This window comes from Ranitomeya variabilis, chromosome 5 (genome assembly GCF_051348905.1).
Source record: "Ranitomeya variabilis isolate aRanVar5 chromosome 5, aRanVar5.hap1, whole genome shotgun sequence".
Taxonomy (NCBI): domain Eukaryota; kingdom Metazoa; phylum Chordata; class Amphibia; order Anura; family Dendrobatidae; genus Ranitomeya; species Ranitomeya variabilis.
The window spans coordinates 468219533-468244586 of NC_135236.1; the positions used below are offsets into that span (position 1 = coordinate 468219533).

The window sequence follows — 25054 nt, forward strand, 5'->3', positions numbered from 1 at the left end:
CTAGGGTTAAGGCTACAGTTAGGGTTGGGGCTAAAGTTAGGGTTAGGGTTTGGATTACATTTACGGTTGGGAATAGGGTTGGGATTAGGGTTAGGGGTGTGTCAGGGTTAGAGGTGTGGTTAGGGTTACTGTTGGGATTAGGGTTAGGGGTGTGTTTGGATTAGGGTTTCAGTTATAATTGGGGGGTTTCCACTGTTTCGGCACATCAGGGGCTCTCCAAACGCAACATGGCGTCCGATCTCAATTCCAGCCAATTCTGCGTTGAAAAAGTAAAACAGTGCTCCTTCCCTTCTGAGCTCTCCCGTGTGCCCAAACAGGGGTTTACCCCAACATATGGGGTATCAGCGTACTCAGGACAAATAGGACAACAACCTTTGGGGTCCAATTTCTCCTGTTACCCCTGGGAAAATACAAAACTGGGGGCTAAAAAATAATTTTTGTGGGAAAAACAAAGATTTTTTATTTTCACGGCTCTGCGTTATAAACTGTAGTGAAACACTTGGGGGTTCAAAGTTCTTACAACACATCTAGATAAGTTCCTTGGGGGGTCTAGTTTCCAAAATGGGGTCACTTGTGTGGGGCTTCTACTGTTTAGGTACATTAGGGGCTCTGCAAACGCAATGTGACGCCTGCAGACCATTCCATCTAAGTCTGCATTCCAAATGGCGCTCCTTCCCTTCCGAGCCCTCCCATGCATCCAAACGGTGGTTCCCCCCACATATGGGGTATCAGCGCACTCAGGACAAATTGGACAACAACTTTTGGGGTCCAATTTCTCCTGTTACCCTCGGGAAAATACAAAACTGGGGGCTAAAAAATAATTTTTGTGGGAAAAAATTTTTGTTTTATTTTTACGGCTCTGCATTATTAACTTCTGTGAAGCCCTTGGTGGGTCAAAGTGCTCAAAACACATCTAGATAAGTTCCTTAGGGGGTCTACTTTCCAAAATGGTGTCACTTGTGGGGGGTTTCAATGTTTAGGCACATCAGTGGCTCTCCAAACGCAACATGGCGTCCCATCTCAATTCCTGTCAATTTTGCATTGAAAAGTCAAACGGTGCTACTTCCTTTCCGAGCTCTCCCATGCGCCCAAACAGTGGTTTACCCCCACATATGGGGTATCAGCGTACTCAGGACAAATTGTACAACAACTTTTGGGGTCCAATTTCTCCTGTTACCCTTGGAAAAATACAAAACTGGGGGCCAAAAAATAAGTTTTGTGGGAAAAAAAAGATTTTTTATTTTCACGGCTCTGCGTTGTAAACTGTAGTGAAACACTTGGGGGTTCAAAGTTCTCACAACACATCTAGATAAGTTCCTTGGGGGGTCTAGTTTCCGATATGGGGTCACTTGTGGGGGGTTTGTACTATTTGGGTACATCAGGGGCTCTGCAAATGCAACGTGACGCCTGCAGACCAATCCATTTAAGTCTGCATTCCAAATGGCGCTCCTTCCCTTCCGAGCTCTGTCATGCGCCCAAACAGTGGTTCCCCCCCACATATGGGGTATCAACATACTCAGGACAAATTGGACAACAACTTTTGGGGTCCAATTTATCCTGATACCCTTGCAAAAATACAAAACTGGGGGCTAAAAAATCATTTTTGTGAAAAAAAAAAAGAATTTTTATTTTCACGGCTCTGCGTTATAAACTGTAGTGAAACACTTGGGGGTTCAAAGTTCTCACAACACATCTAGATAAGTTCCTTGGGGGGTCTAGTTTCCAATATGGGGTCACTTGTGGGGGGTTTGTACTGTTTGGGTACATCAGGGGCTCTGCAAATGCAACGTGATGCCTGCAGACCAATCCATTTAAGTCTGCATTCCAAATGGCGCTCCTTCCCTTCTGAGCTCTGTCATGCGCCCAAACAGTGGTTCCCCCCCACATATGGGGTATCAGCATACTCAGGACAAATTGGACAACAACTTTTGAGGTCCAATTTATCCTGATACCCTTGTGAAAATACAAAACTGGGGGCTAAAAAATCATTTTTGTGAAAAAAAAAAGAATTTTTATTTTTACGGCTCTGCATTATAAACTTCTGTGAAGCACTTGTTGGGTCAAAGTGCTCACCACACATCTAGATAAGTTCCTTAGGGGGTCTACTTTCCAAAATGGTGTCACTTGTGGGGGGTTTCAATGTTTAGGCACATCAGGGGCTCTCCAAATGCAACATGGCGTCCCATCTCAATTCCAGTCAATTTTGCATTGAAAAGTCAAATGGCGCTCCTTCCCTTCCGAGCTCTGCCCTGCGCCCAAACAATGGTTTACACCCACATATGGGGTATCAGCGTACTCAGGACAAATTGCACAACAATTTTTGAGGTCCAATTTCTTCTCTTACCCTTGGGAAAATAAAAAATTGGGGGCGAAAAGATCATTTTTGTGAAAAAATATGATTTTTTATTTTTACCGCTCTGCATTATAAACTTCTGTGAAGCACTTGTTGGGTCAAAGTGCTCACCACACATCTAGATAAGTTCCTTAGGGGGTCTACTTTCCAAAATGGTGTCACTTGTGGGGGGTTTCAATGTTTAGGCACATCAGGGGCTCTCCAAATGCAACTTGGCGTCCCATCTCAATTCCAGTCAATTTTGCATTGAAAAGTCAAATGGCGCTCCTTTCCTTCCGAGCTCTGCCATGCGCCCAAACAGTGGATTACCCCCACATATGGGGTATCAGCGTACTCAGGACAAATTGTACAACAAATTTTGGGGTCTACTTTCTCCTGTTACCCTTGGTAAAATAAAACAAATTGGATCTGAAATAAATTTTGTGTGAAAAAAAGTTAAATGTTCATTTTTATTTAAACATTCCAAAAATTCCTGTGAAACACCTGAAGGGTTAATAAACTTCTTGAAAGTGGTTCTGAGTACCTTGAGGGGTGCAGTTTTTAGAATGGTGTCACACTTGGGTATTTTCTATCATATAGACCCCTCAAAATGACTTCAAATGAGATGTGGTCCCTAAAAAAAAATGGTGTTGTAAAAATGAGAAATTGGTGGTCAACTTTTAACCCTTATAACTCCGTCACAAAAAAAAATTTTGGTTCCAAAATTGTGCTGATGTAAAGTAGACATGTGGGAAATGTTACTTATTAAGTATTTTGCATGACATATGTCTGTGATTTAAGGGCATAAAAATTAAAAGTTGGAAAATTGCGAAATTTTCAAAATTTTCGCCAAATATTCGTATTTTTCACAAATAAACTCAAGTTATATCGAAGAAATTTTACCACTATCATGAAGTACAATATGTCACGAGAAAACAATGTCAGAATCGCCAAGATCCGTTGAAGCGTTACAGAGTTATAACCTCATAAAGGGACAGTGGTCAGAATTGTAAAAATTGGCCCGGTCATTAACGTGCAAACCACCCTTGGGGGTGAAGGGGTTAAAGTATATTATAGATCAAATTTGACACGTTTATGAGCACCATTGAGTGATATACTCAAGAATGACATAATTTTTCAACATTTTATGGTTTCAAACTGTAAACACTCAGAGTTTTTTTTACTTCAACCAGAAAACCTTAACGGTTCATAAAAAACTTGACTGTTCAGGATATGATAAAAGTCATAGTATTCTGAATCTTTAACTTATAAAGATACCTTTACATGGGGTGATTATTGGTTCCAGAGAGGCTTTCGGCCGATAATCGTACACATGGCTGGTGACAGGACAATACAATATAAACGTTCAAAGGTAAACGCTGATAACATTAAAATCTAATATATAATTGCCTAGAATACTACTTCCGGCAATTTGTGCCAACTTCCGTGGCTTTGTCCGGAGATAATGTCCGGAGGTAAGTGACGTCACCAGCGTCCTACACCCGCTCAGGGTGGACAAAGATATATGCCTTCGTGGTGCGCGGCACTTTTCTGATTGGTTGCCGCCTGCCGCGAGCGACCAATCAGAAATGTGCCGTACTGTCAAGAATTGTCAAGAGCTGGTGAGTGCAGCCATTTTTTGTTCTTTCTTACTATTATTTATTAATTGTATTATTCTTACATTTGAATAAATAAAGTATATATGGATTCTAGACTCCCGATTCTTTAGAATCGGGCTGCCATCTAGTGCATAATAATTTGGAACACAGTGTACTGAGGTAAAACACTGACCAAATAGTGAACGTGTGACCGTGGCCTAAGGCCTACATTTAAAGATGACACATTTCCCAAACTATATATATATATCTAATATATAATTGCCTAGAATACTACTTCCTGCAATTTGTGCCAACTTCCGTGGCTTTGTCCGGAGCTATTGTCCGGAGCTATTGTCCGGAGCTATTGTCCGTAGCTAATGTCCGGGGCTAATGTCCGGAGATAAGTGACGTCACCAGTGTCCTACACCCAGGCAGAGCACAGTGGCCCCAGGCAGAGCACAGGGGCCCCAGGCAGAACATGGGGCCCCAGGCAGAGCACAGGGGCCCCAGGCAGAGCACAGAAGCCCCAGGCAGCATATGGGGCCCCAGGCAGAGCACAGGGGCCCCAGGCAGCATATGGGGCCCCAGGCAGAGCACAGTGGCCCCAGGCAGAGCACACACCAAATTGGAGGCCGAGGGTCCCCGCCCACCAAATCGGAGGCCGAGGGTCCCCGCCCACCAAATCGGAGGCCGAGGGGCCCCGCCCACCAAATCGGAGGCCGAGGGGCTTCGCCAACCAAATCGGAGGCCGAGGAGACCCGCCCAACAAATCGAAGGCCGAGCGGCCCCGCCCACCAAAGCGGAGGCCGAGGGGCCTGGCCCCGCTCACAAAGCGGAGGCCGAGGGGCCCCGCCCACCACATCGGAGGCCGAGGGGCCCCGCCCACCAAATCGGAGGCCGAGGGTCCCCGCCCACCAAATCGGAGGCCGAGGGTCCCCGCCCACCAAATTGGAGGCCGAGGGTCCCCGCCCACCAAATTGGAGGCCGAGGGTCCCCGCCCACCAAATGGGAGGCCGAGGGTCCCCGCCCACCAAATCGGAGGCCGAGGGTCCCCGCCCACCAAATCGGAGGCCGAGGGGCCCCACTAACCAAATCGGAGGCCGAGGGGCCCCGCCCACCAAATCGGAGGCCGAGGGTCCCCGCCCACCAAATCGGAGGCCGAGGGTCCCCGCTCACCAAATCGGAGGCCGAGAGTCCCCGCCCACCAAATCGGAGGATAAGGGGCCTCGCCAACCAAATCGGAGGCCGAGGGGCCCCGCCAACCAAATCGGAGGCCGAGGAGCCCCGCCCAACAAATCGAAGGCCGAGCGGCCCCGCCCACCAAAGCAGAGGCCAAGGGGCCCGGCCCCGCCCACCAAAGCAGAGGCCGAGGGGCCCCGACCACCACATCGGAGGCCGAGGGTCCCCGCCCACCAAATCGGAGACCGAGGGGCCCCGCCAACCAAATCGGAGGCCGAGGGGCCCCGCCAACCAAATCGGAGGCCGAGGGGCCCCGCCAACCAAATCGGAGGCCGAGGGGCCCCGCCCACCAAATCGGAGGCCGAGAGTCCCCGCCCACCAAATCGGAGGATAAGGGGCCTCGCCAACCAAATCGGAGGCCGAGGGGCCCCGCCAACCAAATCGGAGGCCGAGGAGCCCCGCCCAACAAATCGAAGGCCGAGCGGCCCCGCCCACCAAAGCAGAGGCCAAGGGGCCCGGCCCCGCCCACCAAAGCAGAGGCCGAGGGGCCCCGCCCACCAAATCGGAGGCCGAGGGTCCCCGCCCACCAAATCGGAGACCGAGGGGCCCCGCCAACCAAATCGGAGGCCGAGGGGCCCCGCCAACCAAATCGGAGGCCGAGGGGCCCCGCCAACCAAATCGGAGGCCGAGGGGCCCCGCCCACCAAATCGAAGGCCGAGCGGCCCCGCCCACCAAAGCGGAGGCCAAGGGGACGGCCCCGCCCACCAAAGCAGAGGCCGAGGGGCCCCGACCACCACATCGGAGGCCGAGGGGCCCCGCCCACCAAATCGGAGGTCGAGGGGCCCCGCCCACCAAATCGGAGGCCGAGGGTCCCCGCCCACCAAATTGGAGGCCGAGGGTCCCCGCCCACCAAATCGGAGGCCGAGGGTCCCCGCCCACCAAATCGGAGACCGAGGGGCCCCGCCAACCAAATCGGAGGCCGAGGGGCCCCGCCAACCAAATCGGAGGCCGAGGGGCCCCGCCCACCAAATCGAAGGCCGAGCGGCCCCGTCCACCAAAGCGGAGGCTGAGGGGCCCGGCCCCGCCCACCAAAGCGGAGGCCGAGGGGCCCCGCCCACCACATCGGAGGCCGAGGGTCCCCACCCACCAAATCGGAGGCCGAGGGTCCCCGCCCACCAAATCGAAGGCCGAGCGGCCCCGTCCACCAAAGCGGAGGCTGAGGGGCCCGGCCCCGCCCACCAAAGCGGAGGCCGAGGGGCCCCGCCCACCACATCGGAGGCCGAGGGTCCCCACCCACCAAATCGGAGGCCGAGGGTCCCCGCCCACCAAATCGGAGGCCGAGGGTCCCCGCCCACCAAATCGGAGGCCGAGGGTCCCCGCCCACCACATCGGAGGCCGAGGGTCCCCACCCACCAAATCGGAGGCCGAGGGTCCCCGCCCACCAAATCGGAGGCCGAGGGTCCCCGCCCACTAAATCGGAGGCCGAGGGTCCCCGCCCACCAAATCGGAGGCCGAGGGTCCCCGCCCACCAAATCGGAGGCCGAGGGTCCCCGCCCACCAAATTGGAGGCCGAGGGTCCCCGCCCACCAAATTGGAGGCCGAGGGTCCCCACCCACCAAATCGGAGGCCGAGGGTCCCCGCCAACCAATTCGGAGGCCGAGGGGCCCCGCCCACCAAATCGGAGGCCGAGGGTCCCCGCCCACCAAATCGGAGGATAAGGGGCCCCGCCCACCAAATCGGAGGCCGAGGGGCCCCACCAACCAAATCGGAGGCCGAGGAGCCCCGCCCACCAAATCGAAGGCCGAGCGGCCCCGCCCACCAAAGCGGAGGCAGAGGGACCCCGCCCACCAAATCGGAGGCCGTGGGGCCCCGCCAACCAAAGCGGAGGCCGAGGGTCCCCGCCCACCAAATCGGAGGCAGAGGGACCCCGCCCACCAAATCGGAGGCCGAGGGGCCCCGCCCACCAAAGCGGAGGCCGAGGGTCCCCGCCCACCAAATCGGAGGTCGAGGGTCCCCGCCCACCAAATCGGAGGCCGAGGGTCCCCGCCCACCAAATCGGAGGCCGGTCCCCGCCCACCAAATCGGAGGACGAGGGGCCCCACCAACAAAATCGGAGGCCGAGGAGCCCCGCCCACCAAAAGTAAGTGCGGCCCCAAAAGTGCGCCCCCGGGTGCAAAAGTAAGTGCGCCCCCGGGTGCAAAAGTAAGTGCGTCCCCGGGTGCAAAAGTAAGTGCGCCCCCGGGTGCAAAAGTGCGCCCGGTCCCGTGTGTGAAAAGTGCTGCTGTAAAGCTGGTAGCGCTGTTCAAGCACCATGTATTTCCTTCAGGAAATGCCCATCTAATATATAATTGCCTAGAATACTACTTCCTGCAATTTGTGCCAACTTCCGTGGCTTTGTCCGGAGCTAATGTCCGGAGATAATGTCTGGAGCTAATGTCCGGAGATAATGTCCGGAGCTAATGTCCGGAGCTAAGTGACGTCACCAGTGTCCTACACCCAGGCAGAGCACAGGGGCCCCAGGCAGAATATGGGGCCCCAGGCAGAGCACAGTGGCCCCAGGCAGAGCACAGGGGCCCCAGGCAGCATATGGGGCCCCAGGCAGAGCACAGTGGTCCCAGGCAAAGCACAGGGGCCCCAGGCAGCCTATGGGGCCCCAGGCAGAGCACAGTGGCCCCAGGCAGAGCACAGGGGCCCCAGGCAGCATATGGGGCCCCAGGCAGAGCACAGGGGCCCCAGGCAGCATATGGGGCCCCAGGCAGGGCACAGTGGCCCCAGGCAGAGCACAGGGGCCCCAGGCAGAACATGGGGCCCCAGGCAGAGCACAGGGGCCCCAGGCAGAGCACAGGGGCCCCAGGCAGCATATGGGGCCCCAGGCAGAGCACAGGGGCCCCAGGCAGAGCACAGGGGCCCCAGGCAGTATATGGGGCCCAGGCAGAGCACAGGGGCCCCAGGCAGCATATGGGGCCCCAGGCAGAGCACAGTGGCCCCAGGCAGCATATGGGGCCCCAGGCAGAGCACAGTGGCCCCAGGCAGAGCACAGGGGCCCCAGGCAGCATATCGGGCCCCAGGCAGAGCACAGTGGTCCCAGGCAGAGCACAGGGGCCCCAGGCAGCTTATGGGGCCCCAGGCAGAGCACAGTGGCCCCAGGCAGAACATGGGGCCCCAGGCAGAGCACAGTGGCCCCAGGCAGAGCACAGGGGCCCCAGGCAGAGCACAGGGGCCCCAGGCAGCATATGGGGCCCCAGGCAGAGCACAGGGGCCCCAGGCAGCATATGGGGCCCCAGGCAGAGCACAGTGGCCCCAGGCAGAGCACAGGGGCCCCAGGCAGCATATGGGGCCCCAGGCAGAGCACAGTGGCCCCAGGCAGAGCACAGGGGCCCCAGGCAGAACATGGGGCCCCAGGCAGAGCACAGGGGCCCCAGGCAGAGCACAGGGGCCCCAGGCAGCATATGGGGCCCCAGGCAGAGCACAGGGGCCCCAGGCAGCATATGGGGCCCCAGGCAGAGCACAGTGGCCCCAGGCAGCATATGGGGCCCCAGGCAGAGCACAGTGGCCCCAGGCAGAGCACAGGGGCCCCAGGCAGCATATGGGGCCCCAGGCAGAGCACAGTGGTCCCAGGCAGAGCACAGGGGCCCCAGGCAGCTTATGGGGCCCCAGGCAGAGCACAGTGGCCCCAGGCAGAACATGGGGCCCCAGGCAGAGCACAGTGGCCCCAGGCAGAGCACAGGGGCCCCAGGCAGAACATGGGGCCCCAGGCAGAGCACAGGGGCCCCAGGCAGAGCACAGGGGCTCCAGGCAGCATATGGGGCCCCAGGCAGAGCACAGGGGCCCCAGGCAGCATATGGGGCCCCAGGCAGAGCACAGTGGCCCCAGGCAGAGCACAGGGGCCCCAGGCAGCATATGGGGCCCCAGGCAGAGCACAGTGGTCCCAGGTAGAGCACAGGGGCCCCAGGCAGCCTATGGGGCCCCAGACAGAGCACAGGGGCCCCAGGCAGCATATGGGGCCCCAGGCAGAGCACAGGGGCCCCAGGCAGCATATGGGGCACCAGGCAGAGCACAGTGGCCCCAGGCAGAGCACAGGGGCCCCAGGCAGAACATGGGGCCCCAGGCAGAGCACAGGGGCCCCAGGCAGCATATGGGGCCCCAGGCAGAGCACAGCGATATTTTGGACCACTGTGCGGTGTTTCAGACCCCCTGTGTGATGTCTGGGGCCGTGTTCTTAAGTATATTAAAGATTAAAGTAACGTATATTAAAGTATATTATAGATCAAATTTGACACGTTTATGAGCACCATTGAGTGATATACTCAAGAATGACATAATTTTTCAACATTTTATGGTTTCAAACTGTAAACACTCAGAGTTTTTTTTACTTCAACCAGAAAACCTTAACGGTTCATAAAAAACTTGACTGTTCAGGATATGATAAAAGTCATAGTATTCTGAATCTTTAACTTATAAAGATACCTTTACATGGGGTGATTATTGGTTCCAGAGAGGCTTTCGGCCGATAATCGTACACATGGCTGGTGACAGGACAATACAATATAAACGTTCAAAGGTAAACGCTGATAACATTAAAATCTAATATATAATTGCCTAGAATACTACTTCCGGCAATTTGTGCCAACTTCCGTGGCTTTGTCCGGAGATAATGTCTGGAGATAAGTGACGTCACCAGCGTCCTACACCCGCTCAGGGTGGACAAAGATATATGCCTTCGTGGTGCGCGGCACTTTTCTGATTGGTTGCCGCCTGCCGCGAGCGACCAATCAGAAATGTGCCGTACTGTCAAGAATTGTCAAGAGCTGGTGAGTGCAGCCATTTTTTGTTCTTTCTTACTATTATTTATTAATTGTATTATTCTTACATTTGAATAAATAAAGTATATATGGATTCTAGACTCCCGATTCTTTAGAATCGGGCTGCCATCTAGTATATATATATATATATATATATATATATATATATATATACACTCACCGGCCACTTTATTAGGGACACCATGCTAGTAACGGGTTGGACCCCCTTTTGCCTTCAGAACTGCCTCAATTCTTCGTGGCATAGATTCAACAAGGTGCTGGAAGCATTCCTCAGAGATTTTGGTCCATATTGACATGATGGCATCACACAGTTGCCGCAGATTTGTCGGCTGCACATCCCAAAGATGCTCCATACAAGGCAGGATGGATCCATGCTTTCATGTTGTTTACGCCAAATTCTGACCCTACCATCCGAATGTCGCAGCAGAAATCGAGACTCATCAGACCAAGCAACGTTTTTCCAATCTTCTACTGTCCAATTTCGATGAGCTTGTACAAATTGTAGCCTCAGTTTCCTGTTCTTAGCTGAAAGGAGTGGTACCCGGTGTGGTCTTCTGCTGCTGTAGCCCATCTGCCTCAAAGTTCGACGCACTGTGCGTTCAGAGATGCTCTTAGGCCTACCTTGGTTGTAACGGGTGGCGATTTGAGTCACTGTTGCCTTTCTATCAGCTCGAACCAGTCTGCCCATTCTCCTCTGACCTCTGGCATCAACAAGGCATTTCCGCCCACAGAACTGCCGCTCACTGGATTTTTTTTCTTTTTCGGACCATTCTCTGTAAACCCTAGAGATGGTTGTGCGTGAAAATCCCAGTAGATCAGCAGTTTCTGAAATACTCAGACCAGCCCTTCTGGCACCAACAACCATGCCACGTTCAAAGGCACTCAAATCACCTTTCTTCCCCATACTGATGCTCGGTTTGAACTGCAGGAGATTGTCTTGACCATGTCTACATGCCTAAATGCACTGAGTTGCCGCCATGTGATTGGCTGATTAGAAATTAAGTGTTAACAAGAAGTTGGACAGGTGTACCTAATAAAGTGGCCGGTGAGTGTATATATATATATATATATATATATATATATATATATATATATATATATATATATATATATATATATATATTTAGCTTTTACATTTTAAAAATTACAAAGAAAATGGGTCAATGCAAAAATTTGGGTACCCTGCATGGGTACTACCTAATAGCACCCTCTTTTGAAAGTATAACAGCTTGTAAATGCTTTTTGCAGCCAGAAAAGAGTTTTTCAATTCTTGTTTGAGGGATTTTCATACATTCCCCCTTGAAAAAAAGCTTCCACTTCTGCGAGATTCCTGAGTTTTTGCATGCACTGCTATTTTGAGATCTAGCCACAGATTTTCAATGATGTTCAAATCAGGGGACTGTGTGGGCCATTATAAACCTTCAGCTTGCGCTTTTTAAAGGTAGTCCATTGTGGATTTTGATGTATGTTTCGGATCATTATTCATTTGTAGAAGCCATCCTCTTTTCAACTTCAGGATTTTTACAGATGGCGTTATGTTTGCATCAAGAATTTGTTGAAATTTAATTGAATCCATTCTTCCTTCTACCTGTTAAATGCTCCCCGTGCCATTGGCTGCAACACAACCCCAAAGCATGATTGAGCCACCCCAATTTTTACTGGTTGGTGAGATGTTCTTTTCCTGAAATTATGTGCCCTTTTCTTTACACAAATACATTTGATCATTGTGGCAAAACAGTTGTATATTAACCTTATTGGTTCACAGGACTTGTTTCCAAAATGCATAAGGCTTGTTTAGATGTTCCTTTGCATACTTCAGGCATTGGCCGCACTAGGACCAGGGACTACGGGTTCCGGACTTGCCACACAAGGACCAAGGAATCACATTCAGGAAACTGGGCATACCAGGACCTAGGGACCTAACAACTTACTAGTTGCACCACTAACACGCTAATGAAATTCGTTGTTTCGGTCCCTCCTTTTTTGTGGAGGGTGCCTTTTATACAAGATGCTTCCCAGCTAAGGACTGAGGGTATCTTAGCAGGTGCGGGCTGGCCCTTTAAGAACAGGACAGCACAAGGCGTGCCGCCAAGAGACCAGAGAACCAGGAAGCATGCCGAAGGACACACTGCGTGCCAAAGGGGGATATGTCGGCGCCCCTGCATGGAGGGGGAAGGGGAACCATGCAGAGGTGTAGGGTGGCTGTGGTGGACATCATACTGTATGGCGTGGTTGTGGTGGACAGAATACTGTCTGGAGGTCTATTGGGTACATTATATTATGTTAGGGGCTGTGATGACCATTATACTGTATAGGATAGTTATGGGGGACATCACACTATATGGGGGCTGTGGGGTCCTCATAGCGTACAGTGGGTTATGGTGGACATCACAATTTATATAGGGGCCTGAGGTGGACATCATACTATGTGGGGGTCTGTAGAGCCTCTCATACTGTATATTGGGGCTGTGGTGGATACCATACTGTATGGGAGGCTGTGGTGACAATCTTACTGTGTGGGGTGCTGTGGGGCATCATACTTTGTGTAAGGTTTGTGGGGCAATCACACTGTGTGGGGTCAACATACTTTGTGGGGACATAATAGTCTACGGGGTGTCATGAAAGGGGTATCATAATGAGGGAGACCACTAAAGAGCTTCAGTAGGAGCAAAATAACTGTCTAAGTTATGCAATGTATTTCCTTCTCCATTTCTCAAAATGTTGGGAGATAGGACTTTTTGATGGGGTGCCTGTTATTTCTATGTACGCCCCTGCTCAGAAGCATTATTAAAATAAAGAGGCACTGAGGGTCATTATTATAAGGAGAAACAATGACGGGATAGTTATGATAGAGGTGGAAGCAAAAAGGCATTATTATTATTATTATTATTATTATTATTAAAGTAAGAAAGCACAGGGAATATTTTTATCATTATAAGGAGGTACAGGGTCATTATTATAAGAGGTCGAGGGGGAGCATTATTAAAGGAGGCACAAGGGAATTATTATAAGGTATCACGAGCTGTGGTTTGTGTAGAGGTAGTAGATTGCAAGGAGGTTCCTGGAAATTCAGTAAAGTGAAGATGTCTGTGTGTTACATTTTGCAGGGACGAGTTATGGTTGGAAGAAGAGGTCATGGTGATCTGGATAGAATGCTAAGGGAAAGGGAAAATGAATGAGAACAATCAGCGAGAACGTCACTGATGAGAACCTTACAATATGCTCAAGTTTGATCTGTAAAACCCTAGTGTAAAACGGACATCACAATTATATGGTCACTGTATGGTGGTAATATCAGTCTCAGTACAGTCTTTTTGGCTAAAGTATTTATCCAAGCTTGAAGTTAAAGTCTGCAGTAATTCTATGTGACTGCGGACTTTTGAATCCTCACAGAACATTGCACGCTATGAGGATTCTTCAGTGCCGGCGTTGGAAGTTGGACCGGACCACATTGGGACCGCCCCTGGGTGAGTATAATCTAACTTGTTTTTCTTATCTTTAAGGATACATCGGGGGCTTATCTACAGCATTACAGAATGCTGTAGATAAGCCCCTGATGGCGGTGGCCTTAGCTTATAGGTGAAAAATGGGGTGACAGATTCCCTTTAATAGCAATGTTTTATTATACAGGCCTAAGGGACTTTTGGGGCGCCCTAGGCTCCAGGTCCCAGGTGCAACTGCAACCATCGCACCTACTGTTGTTAAGCCCCTGATCATGTTACCGCAAGTATGTGATTTGCATACATGCAGTCACATGCTAACTAGACGTGCGCGACATCGCTCAATAAAAGAGAAATTAGCAAAGCTGAGGACAATTAGTCGGAATGTGGCCGGAGGTGTGAAAATGGCATTCTTTGTGGTCACAAGATGGCTGCTTCCAATGCTGGCACCGGAGAATCCTCACAGAGAAGTCTAAAGTTACACAGACTTTAAGCTCAGCCCTTTTAACGATCAGTATGGTGATATTATTAATATTTTAGATGCTGATAATATTTGGTTATGGTTTGTTGGTATTTGTCTATTTATCTGTCTGTTTATTATAATGATTTAATCTTATATAGCAATATTATAGTATTATTAGAAATATTGGTTTTGGAGAGTATCTTGGTTTTCTCCAGGCGGGATAATATTAGTAATATATCCCCACCTTGTGCTCAGGGGCGGGGACAGAATGGGCCTGTGTGATTTCAAATGCCACGGCTGAATTTCAGGCCCAGTCCGTCCCTGTTTAGAGGTTATTAAACGAGGTAAATTTATTAAAACACTGATGTCACAATTAATATATAATCATGCTAGATGTTTTTAAAAATACATATTTAGGACAAACATCTATTTTGATTACTTGACATTCCTTACTTCATCAAATGTAAACTCATCCAAATTCACTTCTTCAAAGTCGTCTTCCAACTCTTCTCTATCAATACCAGCAAAAGCAGCAGCTAATTTTTTTCGTAAAAAGAATCCTTTCCAAGCTGCCTGAAAAAAAAATCAACAGATGTCATAAAAGAATCGTAGATCATCTGCAAATACAGATTCACAATGTCATCCCATTAGGCAGATAAAACATTTCGGAGCTTTGTTTAATAGCTCAATGATCTGTTTTCTGAACTTTATGTGACATCTAAAACTACAAGACAAATTAAATGCCTGCATGTGTCTGAGGCTAAGAATACCCAAGAGGGTCTCTTCAAGTAAGCAGAAAGGAATTCTTGAACTCCCCTCGCTACATGCAGCTTGGGTCAACTAATTAATAATTTGACAATTCCTTTAGGGTGTTTAAGAGCCTCGGGGAAAAGATGATACAAAGAGAAAGCAAAGTGTGTACTTGCAACCTTTAACATCCAAATTAGTGCGACTCAAACAACCTCTTGTCTAAAACTTGGAGGGTTAGAGTGTCTGGCTATTAATAGAACTGAGCTACGGGCAGATTTCGGCTATTCGGCATACATTGGAGGCATCCTTTTTATATTTTAAAAATAAACCGTGAAAAAAGAAACGTGCCGCTTGTAAATAGGACCATTGTGGTGTTCATAAAAGAAATAAAAACACAGCATCTAACACAATTCCTGAAAAAATCCCAAGAATGGCAATGATCCATCGGTCAATATGCGGCCAAGAAAAGGGCAACTGTGTTCTCGTCTATCTCTTAGTTCAAGACGGTCAATTAAGTCTGTAGGTAAGTTAAAAAGGTTCAGATATGAAAAAAGTGATACAAATAAAAAGGGAAAAGAACAGATTTTAAACTCTTTAGCTTATATAAATTATCAGGGGTTAAATAGATATATGAACAGGGTATTATGACCATATAAATGTCTGATAGGTCTACCTACTGGTAGATCGGAGGTCCCTGTTGGGCATGACAAGTTGGCCACAAAAGAAAGAACAAGAACTAGCACTAACCATAACGCCTTGTCAACAGAATTATCTAATTCTAGAGGTCAGCCCAGTAGCCTACATTTTTTATTTTACTACACAAGTAGCAGCTTGATTAAATACATAAATTGTAGTATTTCTGGGAGACCATTCAGATAAAAATAACACATGGACAGGTCAAGTCCACTATAACTGGAACTGCTCTTACCAAGCAGCTTATGGCTCTAGTTCATAGATGGGAGGGCATTTATTTTAATTTTTTGCTTATGGTATCCTTGATAATGTTGAACACCAGCATCTTATACTGTGGTACTACATATTCAGTACCAGCACATATACATGATGTGGTATGATCTACTGCCAGGGGGCTAAAATAACAAAATAGCTGAAAAAGTCCTGCTAGCATTATATAAAACTATTCGTAATATAAGGTTCCATATTAAAGAAATGTTGGAAGTTGAAAAAGAATTTCTAATTTAAAATGAAAAAGGAAAGTTAACATTCATGCAACCATCTCCCTTTTCATTTATGGTCACTGAAGCAAAAGTAAAAAAAACCAAAGGGTTGAAAAGGTGAGTGCACTCTGCTTCTATCCCAGCCACCGAAGCTTCTAACTATGAAACAAGATGTCGTCAGGTGGCAGAGATAAAAGAAGTCAGTGACACCAGTGCTGCCCAACAGCTTATAGCATCACCCTGAAATAAATGGTCATCAATGGAAGGTAGTGGTGTCATGCTGCTATTATCAATGCCCCTGATTTGTTTGAGGGCAGTGCTAGAAGCTGTTGGGCAGTGTCAGTCACTTCTTCTATTTCCATCCCCTGATGATGTCGTTTTACAGTTAGAAGATGTGGCGGTGGGGAAAGAAACAAAGCCCAGAAGCTGCACTCACTTCTCCCACTGCTTCTATCACCATGGATGCAGTACAGCTTCAGAAGTGGATGATACAAGAAACTGTAGTAAATGATTGCACTGCCGCCCCGATGACATTCTGTACCAGGAGAAGCGATAGAGGCTGTAGAGAAGCGAGTGCAGCCCCAGCCTCCTGTGACAGCCTGTTTGAGATTCCTGTCAAACAAAACCTCACAAAAAAGTCAAGTAAATAAAACACATTTAGGGATTAGATAGATGGGGAGAAGTGTAGTTTATTGTATAATAGAGCTAATTACAAAAGTAGCTAGGGTGTAAAGATAGATATTTAGAAAGAACATTTTTGGTGCCGGACCACCCCTTAAATATTTTATATTATATTACCTATTATGTTTTATTGTAAAATATATTTATGATATTAAATTTACCTGTATTACTGTGGCAGCCTGTTGTTTGACCTCTGATGTCTTGGAATTTGCACATTTCTTATGCAATGATTTTTTCCTGTTGTAATAATGATGCCATGCAGTCTGTATAACAGAGGCAGCCTCGTGAAGCTTTGTATAGTAATGGATATCTCTCCGGATTACATACCCTCGCCAGTGAGACTGGATAAGAACTGCAGCACTTGTGTAAAAAGACAGGTCATGAATATGAATTCAGAAAACATTCAATACAAAATATATTTCATTAACACTTTTTTTTCTAATTTGGGAGTCAAAAGTGTAAGAAATGGTTTTACTGGATCCTTAGGATAGGCTATCAATATTAGATCAGTGGGTGTCTGACTCTTGTTACTGCAGTTGATCAGATGTATGATGTGGCTGCAGGGCTAGTAGAAATTGTGCTGGATAATGCAATATTGTTCCATTCACTAAGTATAGGCTATCAATATTGTGATCCCAGAAAACCTCTTTAAATAGACACATCTTATTGCTATTTTCAGCTTATCAAACTACAGAAATAAGATAGTTATTACTGAAAAAAATGCAGGGAGGAAAAAATAGCCTTGAGGTGGTAGTATTAACATTTTAATGCAAAATTACATATAGGTACTGATGGGTTGCCCATGTGAAAGGGGCTTTGGAGCTCAGCTCTCTCTACATGCAGTAGATGCATCTAACAGCAGTGGCTAGAGCTAAGCTCTAACTGCTGCTATTAACCACTATAATGCTGCTGTCCATTTAACCCCGTTCCGACATCGGGCGTAATAGTATGCCGATGTAGAACTCTGGCGGTGAGCCCATATCTTTCCGGAGACATGTCAGCTGTTTTGAACAGCTGACATGTGCCTGCAATAGCTGCAGGCGGAATTGCGTTCCCACCCGCGGCTATTAGCCAGTAAGCGCTTCCGGCAATCGCACTGGAAATACGCACACCGGTGACCCTCGTCTCGTGATCGCGGGTCACCGGTTTGTTGGCATGACAACCGGAGGTCTCCTGGAGACCTCTATGCTTGTCAGTGCCAGCTTGCTGTGAGCGCCAGCCAGTGGTCGGCGCTCATAACAAGTGACTAAATCGGCTATATAGCAGAGCCGATCGGGTTATGGCAGCTTCTAGTCTTCCATTGAAGCATGCCAAAAGACTATTGAAGCATGCCAACAGTAAGAAAAAAATGTTTTTAAAAATATAATATATATATATGTGTTTATGTTCAAAACACTCCCCTTTCGCCCCATTCAAAATAAAATAAAAATGAAAACAAACATACACATATTTGGTATTGCCACGTTCAGAATAGCCCGATCTATCAAATAAAAAAAAAGGATTAACCTGATCGCTGAATGGCATAGCGAGAAAAAAGTCAAAACACCAGAATTACGTTTTTTGGTCGCTGCAACATTGCATTAAAATGAAATAATGGGTGATCAAAAGATCGTATTTGCACCAAAAGGGTATCATTAAAAACATCAGCTCGGCATGCAAAAAATAAGCCCTCACCCAACCCGAGATCACGAAAAATGGAGACGCTACGGCTATCGGAAAATGGAACTTTTTTTTTTTCCAACAAAGTTTGAAATTTTTTTTTTAATTACTTGGATAAAAAGAGAACCTAGACATGTTTGGTGTCTATGAACCCACTATTAGGACAACCCCATCTTCATCAAAATGTTTGGCCCCCCCTAAAATAATAAAACCTAAACTCGCCTCCCGTGCCGGCGCTGTCCTGGGGCCCTCGTGCAGTGTTGTGAAACATGACATCAGCTCCCAATCAGCGATGGCGTCACTGTCCCAGCCTTCGGACAAATAGAACATGAAAAGGAAGTCAGGGCTGCAGCTGATCTCGGACTTCCTCTTCTTGCTCAATTCAACAGGAGGCGAGGACAGTGACGGGAGCGCTGATTGAGCACCGGTATCACGTGTCCCAATAACAATACAGGAACAATACAGGAGTATAAGCTTTATTATTTTTTGGGGCCAAGCGAGGAGTATGAGAAGAGGTTGTCCAAGTAGTGGACAACTTCTTTAATTGTAGTGCTTTGTATGAAATGTAGTATTACATGGGGCCATATTAAAGATCAATTGTTGAATAAAAGTCCTCTTGCTCATCAAGGGTCCTATGCAGAGAATCCCCACCTGTGACACCCACAATGCTGGAAGCATTGCCCAATTGGGCCAAAACCTCTATGTAACATTTTGTTAGATATATACTTTCTAATACTACCGGTAATCTAATTCGCGATACAACTACTACTACATGGCATACTGTCATCTATAGAGATCTTTAAACAAAACAAAAAAATGACATGGAAACAATGTACAGATTTCAGGGCCTGTCTGTTACATAAAAATGGAGGTCTTTAATTATCAATGACTGTTTACTGTAAAAATGAGTTGTTAGCTTTCATATTATTAACTATTTTCAAAAGGTGTTGATATTGAAAGAAATGGTTTAACAGTCCTTTCATTATTTTAAAGTATTTGACCACTACTTTTTTAATTCATGGCCTATTTTTGGGATAGATGAGATATACACCCAGATATAAACAACTTATTGTGGGATATAGGTTTGATGGGAAGAAAAGAATGTATCACTAAGCAGCCCTATTGTCTGCTACTGCCTTGCCGCAGAGGTTGGCACCCTAGAAGCAACGCAAGTTGTGGCACCCCCGCTCAATGTAGACTTTCCCTTGCTGTCCCCTACACAAAACTCACCCATCACTAGCCAAGATGGCATAAAGAATGATGAGGTGACACCAAAAAAAAAAAAATGGGTCAAATAACCAAACCCAGTTGTGATAAAGCAGGAAGAGCCCTACTCACAGCATACAAATCATTGTCCATATGTGTATAAATGCATAATTAGTAACCGGTCACAATGGACATACGCAATAGACACATTTAGTTAAAATGAGAAAACATCACTAGTTCACATAGGGTGATAAAAAAAAGCATACAGAGACCTCAACCAGCCCAAGATTCCAAAAAATTAAAATGTTACGGGTCTTGGAAAACAATGACAAAGGCAAAAACATTTTTTCATATAAATTTAGAAATTTTTTTATTGCCACTTGAATAATAAAAAAAAATAATACAAGTTTGGTATCTGCGTATTTGTACTGATCTGGAGAATATAATGCCAGGTCAGTTTTACCACATAGTGAACATGGTAAATAAAAATGCAAAAAACAAATTGTGGAATTGCACTTTTTAAAAACAAAAATTTACAGCACTTGCAAATTTTTTCCCATTTTCCTGTACAGTAGATGGTAAAATCAATGGTTTCATTGAACAGAATAACTAGTCCGGCAAGAGATAAGCCCTCATATGGCCATATTGATGCAAAAATAAAAAAAAGTGATGGCTCTTGGAAGAAAGGGAGGAAAAATGGAAAATTACCTGGGGTTGAAGAAGTTAGGCTAGCTGCACACTAGCGTTTTGCTGAGCTGCAGAGGGCTGCGGACTTCCTCTGTGAAGCCCCGCCCACGGCCGCACCTCCGCCGCTCAGCTCTGCCTACGTCCGCGTGCAGCCTGCGTACCTATCTTTAACATTAGGTACGCAGGTCGTGCGGATGTATGCGGATGCCTCCGCATGCGTCGTTTTGACGATGCAGAGAAAAAAAGAAATTCCAACCAGCTGCGTTCGACGCGGGTCGCCGCATCGTCAAAACGACGCATGCAGAGGCATCCGCATACATGCGCACGACCTGCGTACCTAATGTTAAAGATAGGTACGCAGGCTGCATGTGGACGTGGGCGGAGCTGAGCGGTGGAGGTGCAGCCGTGGGCGGGGCTTCACGGAGGAAGTTTGCAGTCCTCCGCAGCTCAGCAAAATGCTAGTGTGAAACTAGCCTTAAAGAGAGAAGCTCAGTAGAAAGTTTTAGTCAATGCTCCCTGGGTATAAAGTATGCGAGTAGCTTTCTAGTAGACACAAAACAAAAAAATAGGGAAAAATAACTCCACTATCTCACAAGTACCACCTAAGAGAGGTAGTGAACCTATAAGTCAATGTCAGACCCTTTAATGATCACTGCAGAGTAAGGGTAAATTCCAATACAAAAGCTAATTTACTGACAGCTTACTTTGTTCCTTATGTTCTGCAAGAGAGCTAATTTGCATACTTTTCTCCTATGAAGCATTGTCTCTATGAAGGCATACTCAGATGGTCTCGTAAAGGAGAATCAGTTCTTCCCCACAATGCCTCAAAGGCGTCTCGCTCAGCCACCAAGACTGTGCTCTATAGAAGAGGAGTAAACACCCCCAAAATATGCTGTCTGTAGAGGGATTTCTGGATTAGCATTTATCACTGGTCGTTTTGCCAGGCTCGGAAAAGACAGTAATTTATAAGGTAGCTAAATCTCCTAGGTGGTATTTTCAAAATAGTTTTATTCCACGAGTAGATACTGCACTAAATTAGTTTGCAATGTGAGAGCGCTCATAGTAAAAGGAATGATGGTGACCTTTCACGCAGTATGTGGACTGCCGTCATACAGGTTCGGACCACTGTACATCCTTTTCTTGATATGCTGTTAAATTGAGAGTCTATTTTGGTCAAATAACAATATTTTAAAATTAGTCAAACAATGCTTATAATTTGGAAATGTTACATAATGGTGGAATTTATGAAAGATAATTAAATTATCTCCAGTATTCACTTATGAAGATATAGTAAAGAGTATTAAACACTGCAGCGGTGGCGAAGGAGGACATTGTAAGATGAAAGATATGCTACTTACGCTTCTCTAGAATGTACTTTTTTAGTTGACACGTCCGATTGCCGAGGTGGATTTCTCATGCCTACTCTACTGTTGGCTTTCGTGGAGGAGCGCTCATGCACACACTGAGCTTGTTGGAAGGTGATCTGCTTTGTGTCTTTATTTTTATCTTCCCGAAGACCATTAATAATAGGACTACTAAGCTGCCTTCTCTCAAGCTCTAGTTGACATGCATTGTCTCTAAGTATCTCTGCATCTTCTCTTTCAGCAATGTCTGTATCGCCATACTCGTGTGCATATCTATATACATTACTGAATTGTAATATTTCTTTTAGTGAGCTACAGTATATTTCCAGTTTGTCTAAAGAGTACGATGGCCTGTAAAAAAAAGGAGACAAAAATGTTTAAAGATGATGGATACGCATGAATGATCACTAACATTTTTCCTTAAGCTCTTACTACATACCTCTCCTCACCATTTACTGCTTGCCAGAGTTTACCAATATTGGAAATTTGGTGTTGACATAGTGCCAAGAAGCTTCCTGGAGGTGCCTTGTGGCTTCTTTTATCTCCAGACTTTATTTCATCGTCATTTAGGAGTCTCAACGCAGGTAACGTTTTTTGTAAAGTTAAACTAACATAAATAAGACAAAACACAATGACGCGTTTCAAGTTTAAGATTTCAAAATACATATTCATTAATACTGTACTTTTAATTCTAGCTTTACTGTGACAATAAAAAAAAACACAGGAAAACCACTCCAAAGTCAAGCAGTACACTGAAAGTGCTATCTGCTGCATCTTCCCATATAGAAAGATATGTCACAATCTTCCGCTAGAGCAGTGTTCCCCAAACCCCGTCCTCAAGGCCCCCAACACATCATGTTTTCAGGATTTCCTTAGTGTTGCACAGGTGAGAACCTGTGAGTTTCTGATGCCTTGATAAGAATTCCATCACCTGTACAATACTATGGACATCCTGAAAACATGATCTGTTGGGGGCCGTGAGGACTGGAGTTTGGAAAACACGGAGCTAGAGTCATGTATCTGAAAATGCTCCCAAAATATTGTAAACTGATGAATTTTGGTTTATTGCACTAAATATAATTACTTAATTTATTTTCAGAGCTAACAGACACTTGATTTCTTTGGTCCTGACAACTACTCCTTTTTCTGCACTGGTTTTCCTACATGATGAAAGGCTTCCACATATGCTCGAAATGTCTTCATTCTTAGTTGAGGAACCTAGAAAGGTGACTACCATGTAGTTCAAAGTTGAAAACTTTTACCTCTTACCGCCGCAGCCGGTTTTGGCCTTTACGACATGGCACATTATTCAGTTTTTTCATTGTCCCCTTAGGAGAACCATAACTTTTTTTTAATCAACATTGCTGTAGGAGGTTTTATTACAAAATAGGTTGTATTTTTCAACAATTTATGACTAAACCATTTCATGGGGAAATAGTAAAAAGCTTTAACTATTTCAGCTTTGCAAGTGGAGTATGAACTCTGCATAACAGTTTTATTTTTCATCCACAAAGCACTAGGAGCACTTGCTTATTAAGAGATGGGTTAGAGGTTTTGGTACAATTTGGGGGTTCATAAGACTTTTTTGTTTTTTTTAAATCTTTTTTTGGAGAAAGATCAGCAAAGAAATCAATTACAGGTTTACTGTATTGGTTAAATAATGTGATAAGTTTATGATTCAGGTTGCTACAAGAGCATGTGTAGTACATTTTATATTACTTAATAAAGCAGTAAACATTTTTGGTTGTTTTCCGAAAAGAAATCAATCAGCAGGTTTTTGCTATGTAATCTGAGGACAGCATGAGATAGGGGCTAAGGCACTGATTTCAGCAATATCTTACTTATTAGGTTGTGTTCTGTTGTTTCCATGCAATGAAAGTTTTATTACCAGGAGACTATGACTGGTCAGCCTAGCTCCCTCATGCCAAGAGTCCTGACCACGCCCCCTCCTCTGATAATCAGCTTGCTGTCAATAGACTAGGTACACAAAAAGCTGTGAAATAGGTAGGGTTTGCTTTGTGAGTTCTGCTACAAGCTACATCTAAAAACTCTGATTGTGTCACAACTGCTGCATGTAGTAAACACATCATTGAAATCAGGGTCTCTGCATCTACTTTATGCTGCTTTCAGATGAGGTTGCAAAAACGTGGTGACAGATTCCCTTTAAACATTTTTAGCCTTGTTTCTATTATATCTTTACTTTTTTTTTTTCTTGGGTCCACTAGGGACTTCACAAGGCAATAGCTTAATTACAGCTCACAAAACTAAGCCAATTCCCTCTATAAACCACTTAGATGCTGCAATCAGCATGGACAGTGGCATCTAAAAGGTATAAATAAAGGTGGAGATAAGAGTTATCTGCAATCCTGGCCAATACAGAAGCCCAGATGTCATTCACAATTAGCTTCCTATGTTAATTATTCAAACCTAGGTCTTGTGTCTTTTCGATCGTCATGACGCATGTGTACAGAAAGTACAGAAAGTTGTGGGATGTACTTCCCGATCATGACACTTGTCTATATTTTATGAAGGAATTAAAGAGCTTTGAAACACAACTTGGTTATCAGACAAACTATCAATAAACAGCTCTACTTCAGTATGAAAAATACAAGGATTTTTTTTTAGATCTTTTTCCACAGCTTTTTCAAATGCAAGTATAACTTTTAAAGGGAACCTGTCACCCCCAAAATCGAAGGTGAGCTGCACTGGAGCCGGAAAAGGTCAGAGAGACCCGGCACCTGCACACTGCAGTACTTTGCTCTGCCCTCAACAGGGCAAAGTATGCCTGTGCCGGAAAAGGTCAGAGAGACTCAGGACCTGCGCACTGCAGTACTTTGCACTGCCCTCAGGGCAGACAAAGTACGCCTGCGCCGAAGCGTGAAGACAAGAAGAGGACGTCATCCTATGAAGATAGGAGGCCTCGGACCAGACTGCGATGACCATCGGATTGGACCGCCCCCCAGGTGAGTATAATCTAACCTCTTTTTCTCATCTTTCAGGATACATTACAGAATGCTGTAGATAAGCCCCTGATACCGGTGGGCTTAGCTCACCTTCCATTTTGGGGGTGACAGGTTCCCTTTAATCTATCTGTAATGTGTCAAAAAACAACAGTCCCTCAACAGTTTTTCCTATTTTTATATCAAGGGAATATTGTCGTAACTAGTTTTATCAGCAGAGCAGGATTTTATACTTGTAAAATGATCAAACAGATTTATATAATCAGGCACATTAAAGAGGAATCAAATTAAATCAAATTTTACTTTAAAGAAGATGTTGATGAGTGAGGCCAATCTATCCACAGAGAAAAAGACTGTACAAACCAGTGTTGAGTAGTTCTAAATAAAATAGGTGCCAAATCAAGTTGATAAATGTGTTAAGAAATATATCTGGGAGTTAGGGGATCACAACAGTAGTTTTTTCCAGCTGTTTCTCACATGTTGAATGCCTGAGTCAATATTTCATTTAGTGAAAACTTCCTAGTGAATATTTAGGCACTTAAGGGTATGCATTAATCATGGCTGCAGTGAAAAAGTCGTTCCCCTAGGAGCAAAAGAACTGATCCTTGGGTTTCATTTGTAAAACACAACCTCTTAGTTCTTGGGTTTGATGGTGTTATCGCTGGCTGCACATGAAAGTAGATAGTCGATCGGAAAATTTTACAGTTAATTCCTTAGCAGGTATCAAGGGGTTATTT

At 46.2% G+C, this 25054-nt stretch overlaps 1 protein-coding gene across 2 annotated transcripts in view; it reads right to left on the reverse strand.

The window, feature by feature from the left end:
• LRRIQ1 (leucine rich repeats and IQ motif containing 1) overlaps positions 1–25054 on the reverse strand; it is a 229282-nt gene that overhangs the window by 109179 nt on the left and 95049 nt on the right. For both annotated transcript variants that reach the window (XM_077265459.1, XM_077265458.1), the window contains exons 14-17: positions 21797–21964; positions 21352–21708; positions 16603–16801; positions 14289–14408 (exon numbers count right to left, since the gene is read on the reverse strand). In XM_077265459.1, coding sequence (XP_077121574.1) covers positions 14289–14408; positions 16603–16801; positions 21352–21708; positions 21797–21964 — 844 coding nt within the window. The remainder of the gene's footprint in view (positions 1–14288; positions 14409–16602; positions 16802–21351; positions 21709–21796; positions 21965–25054) is intronic.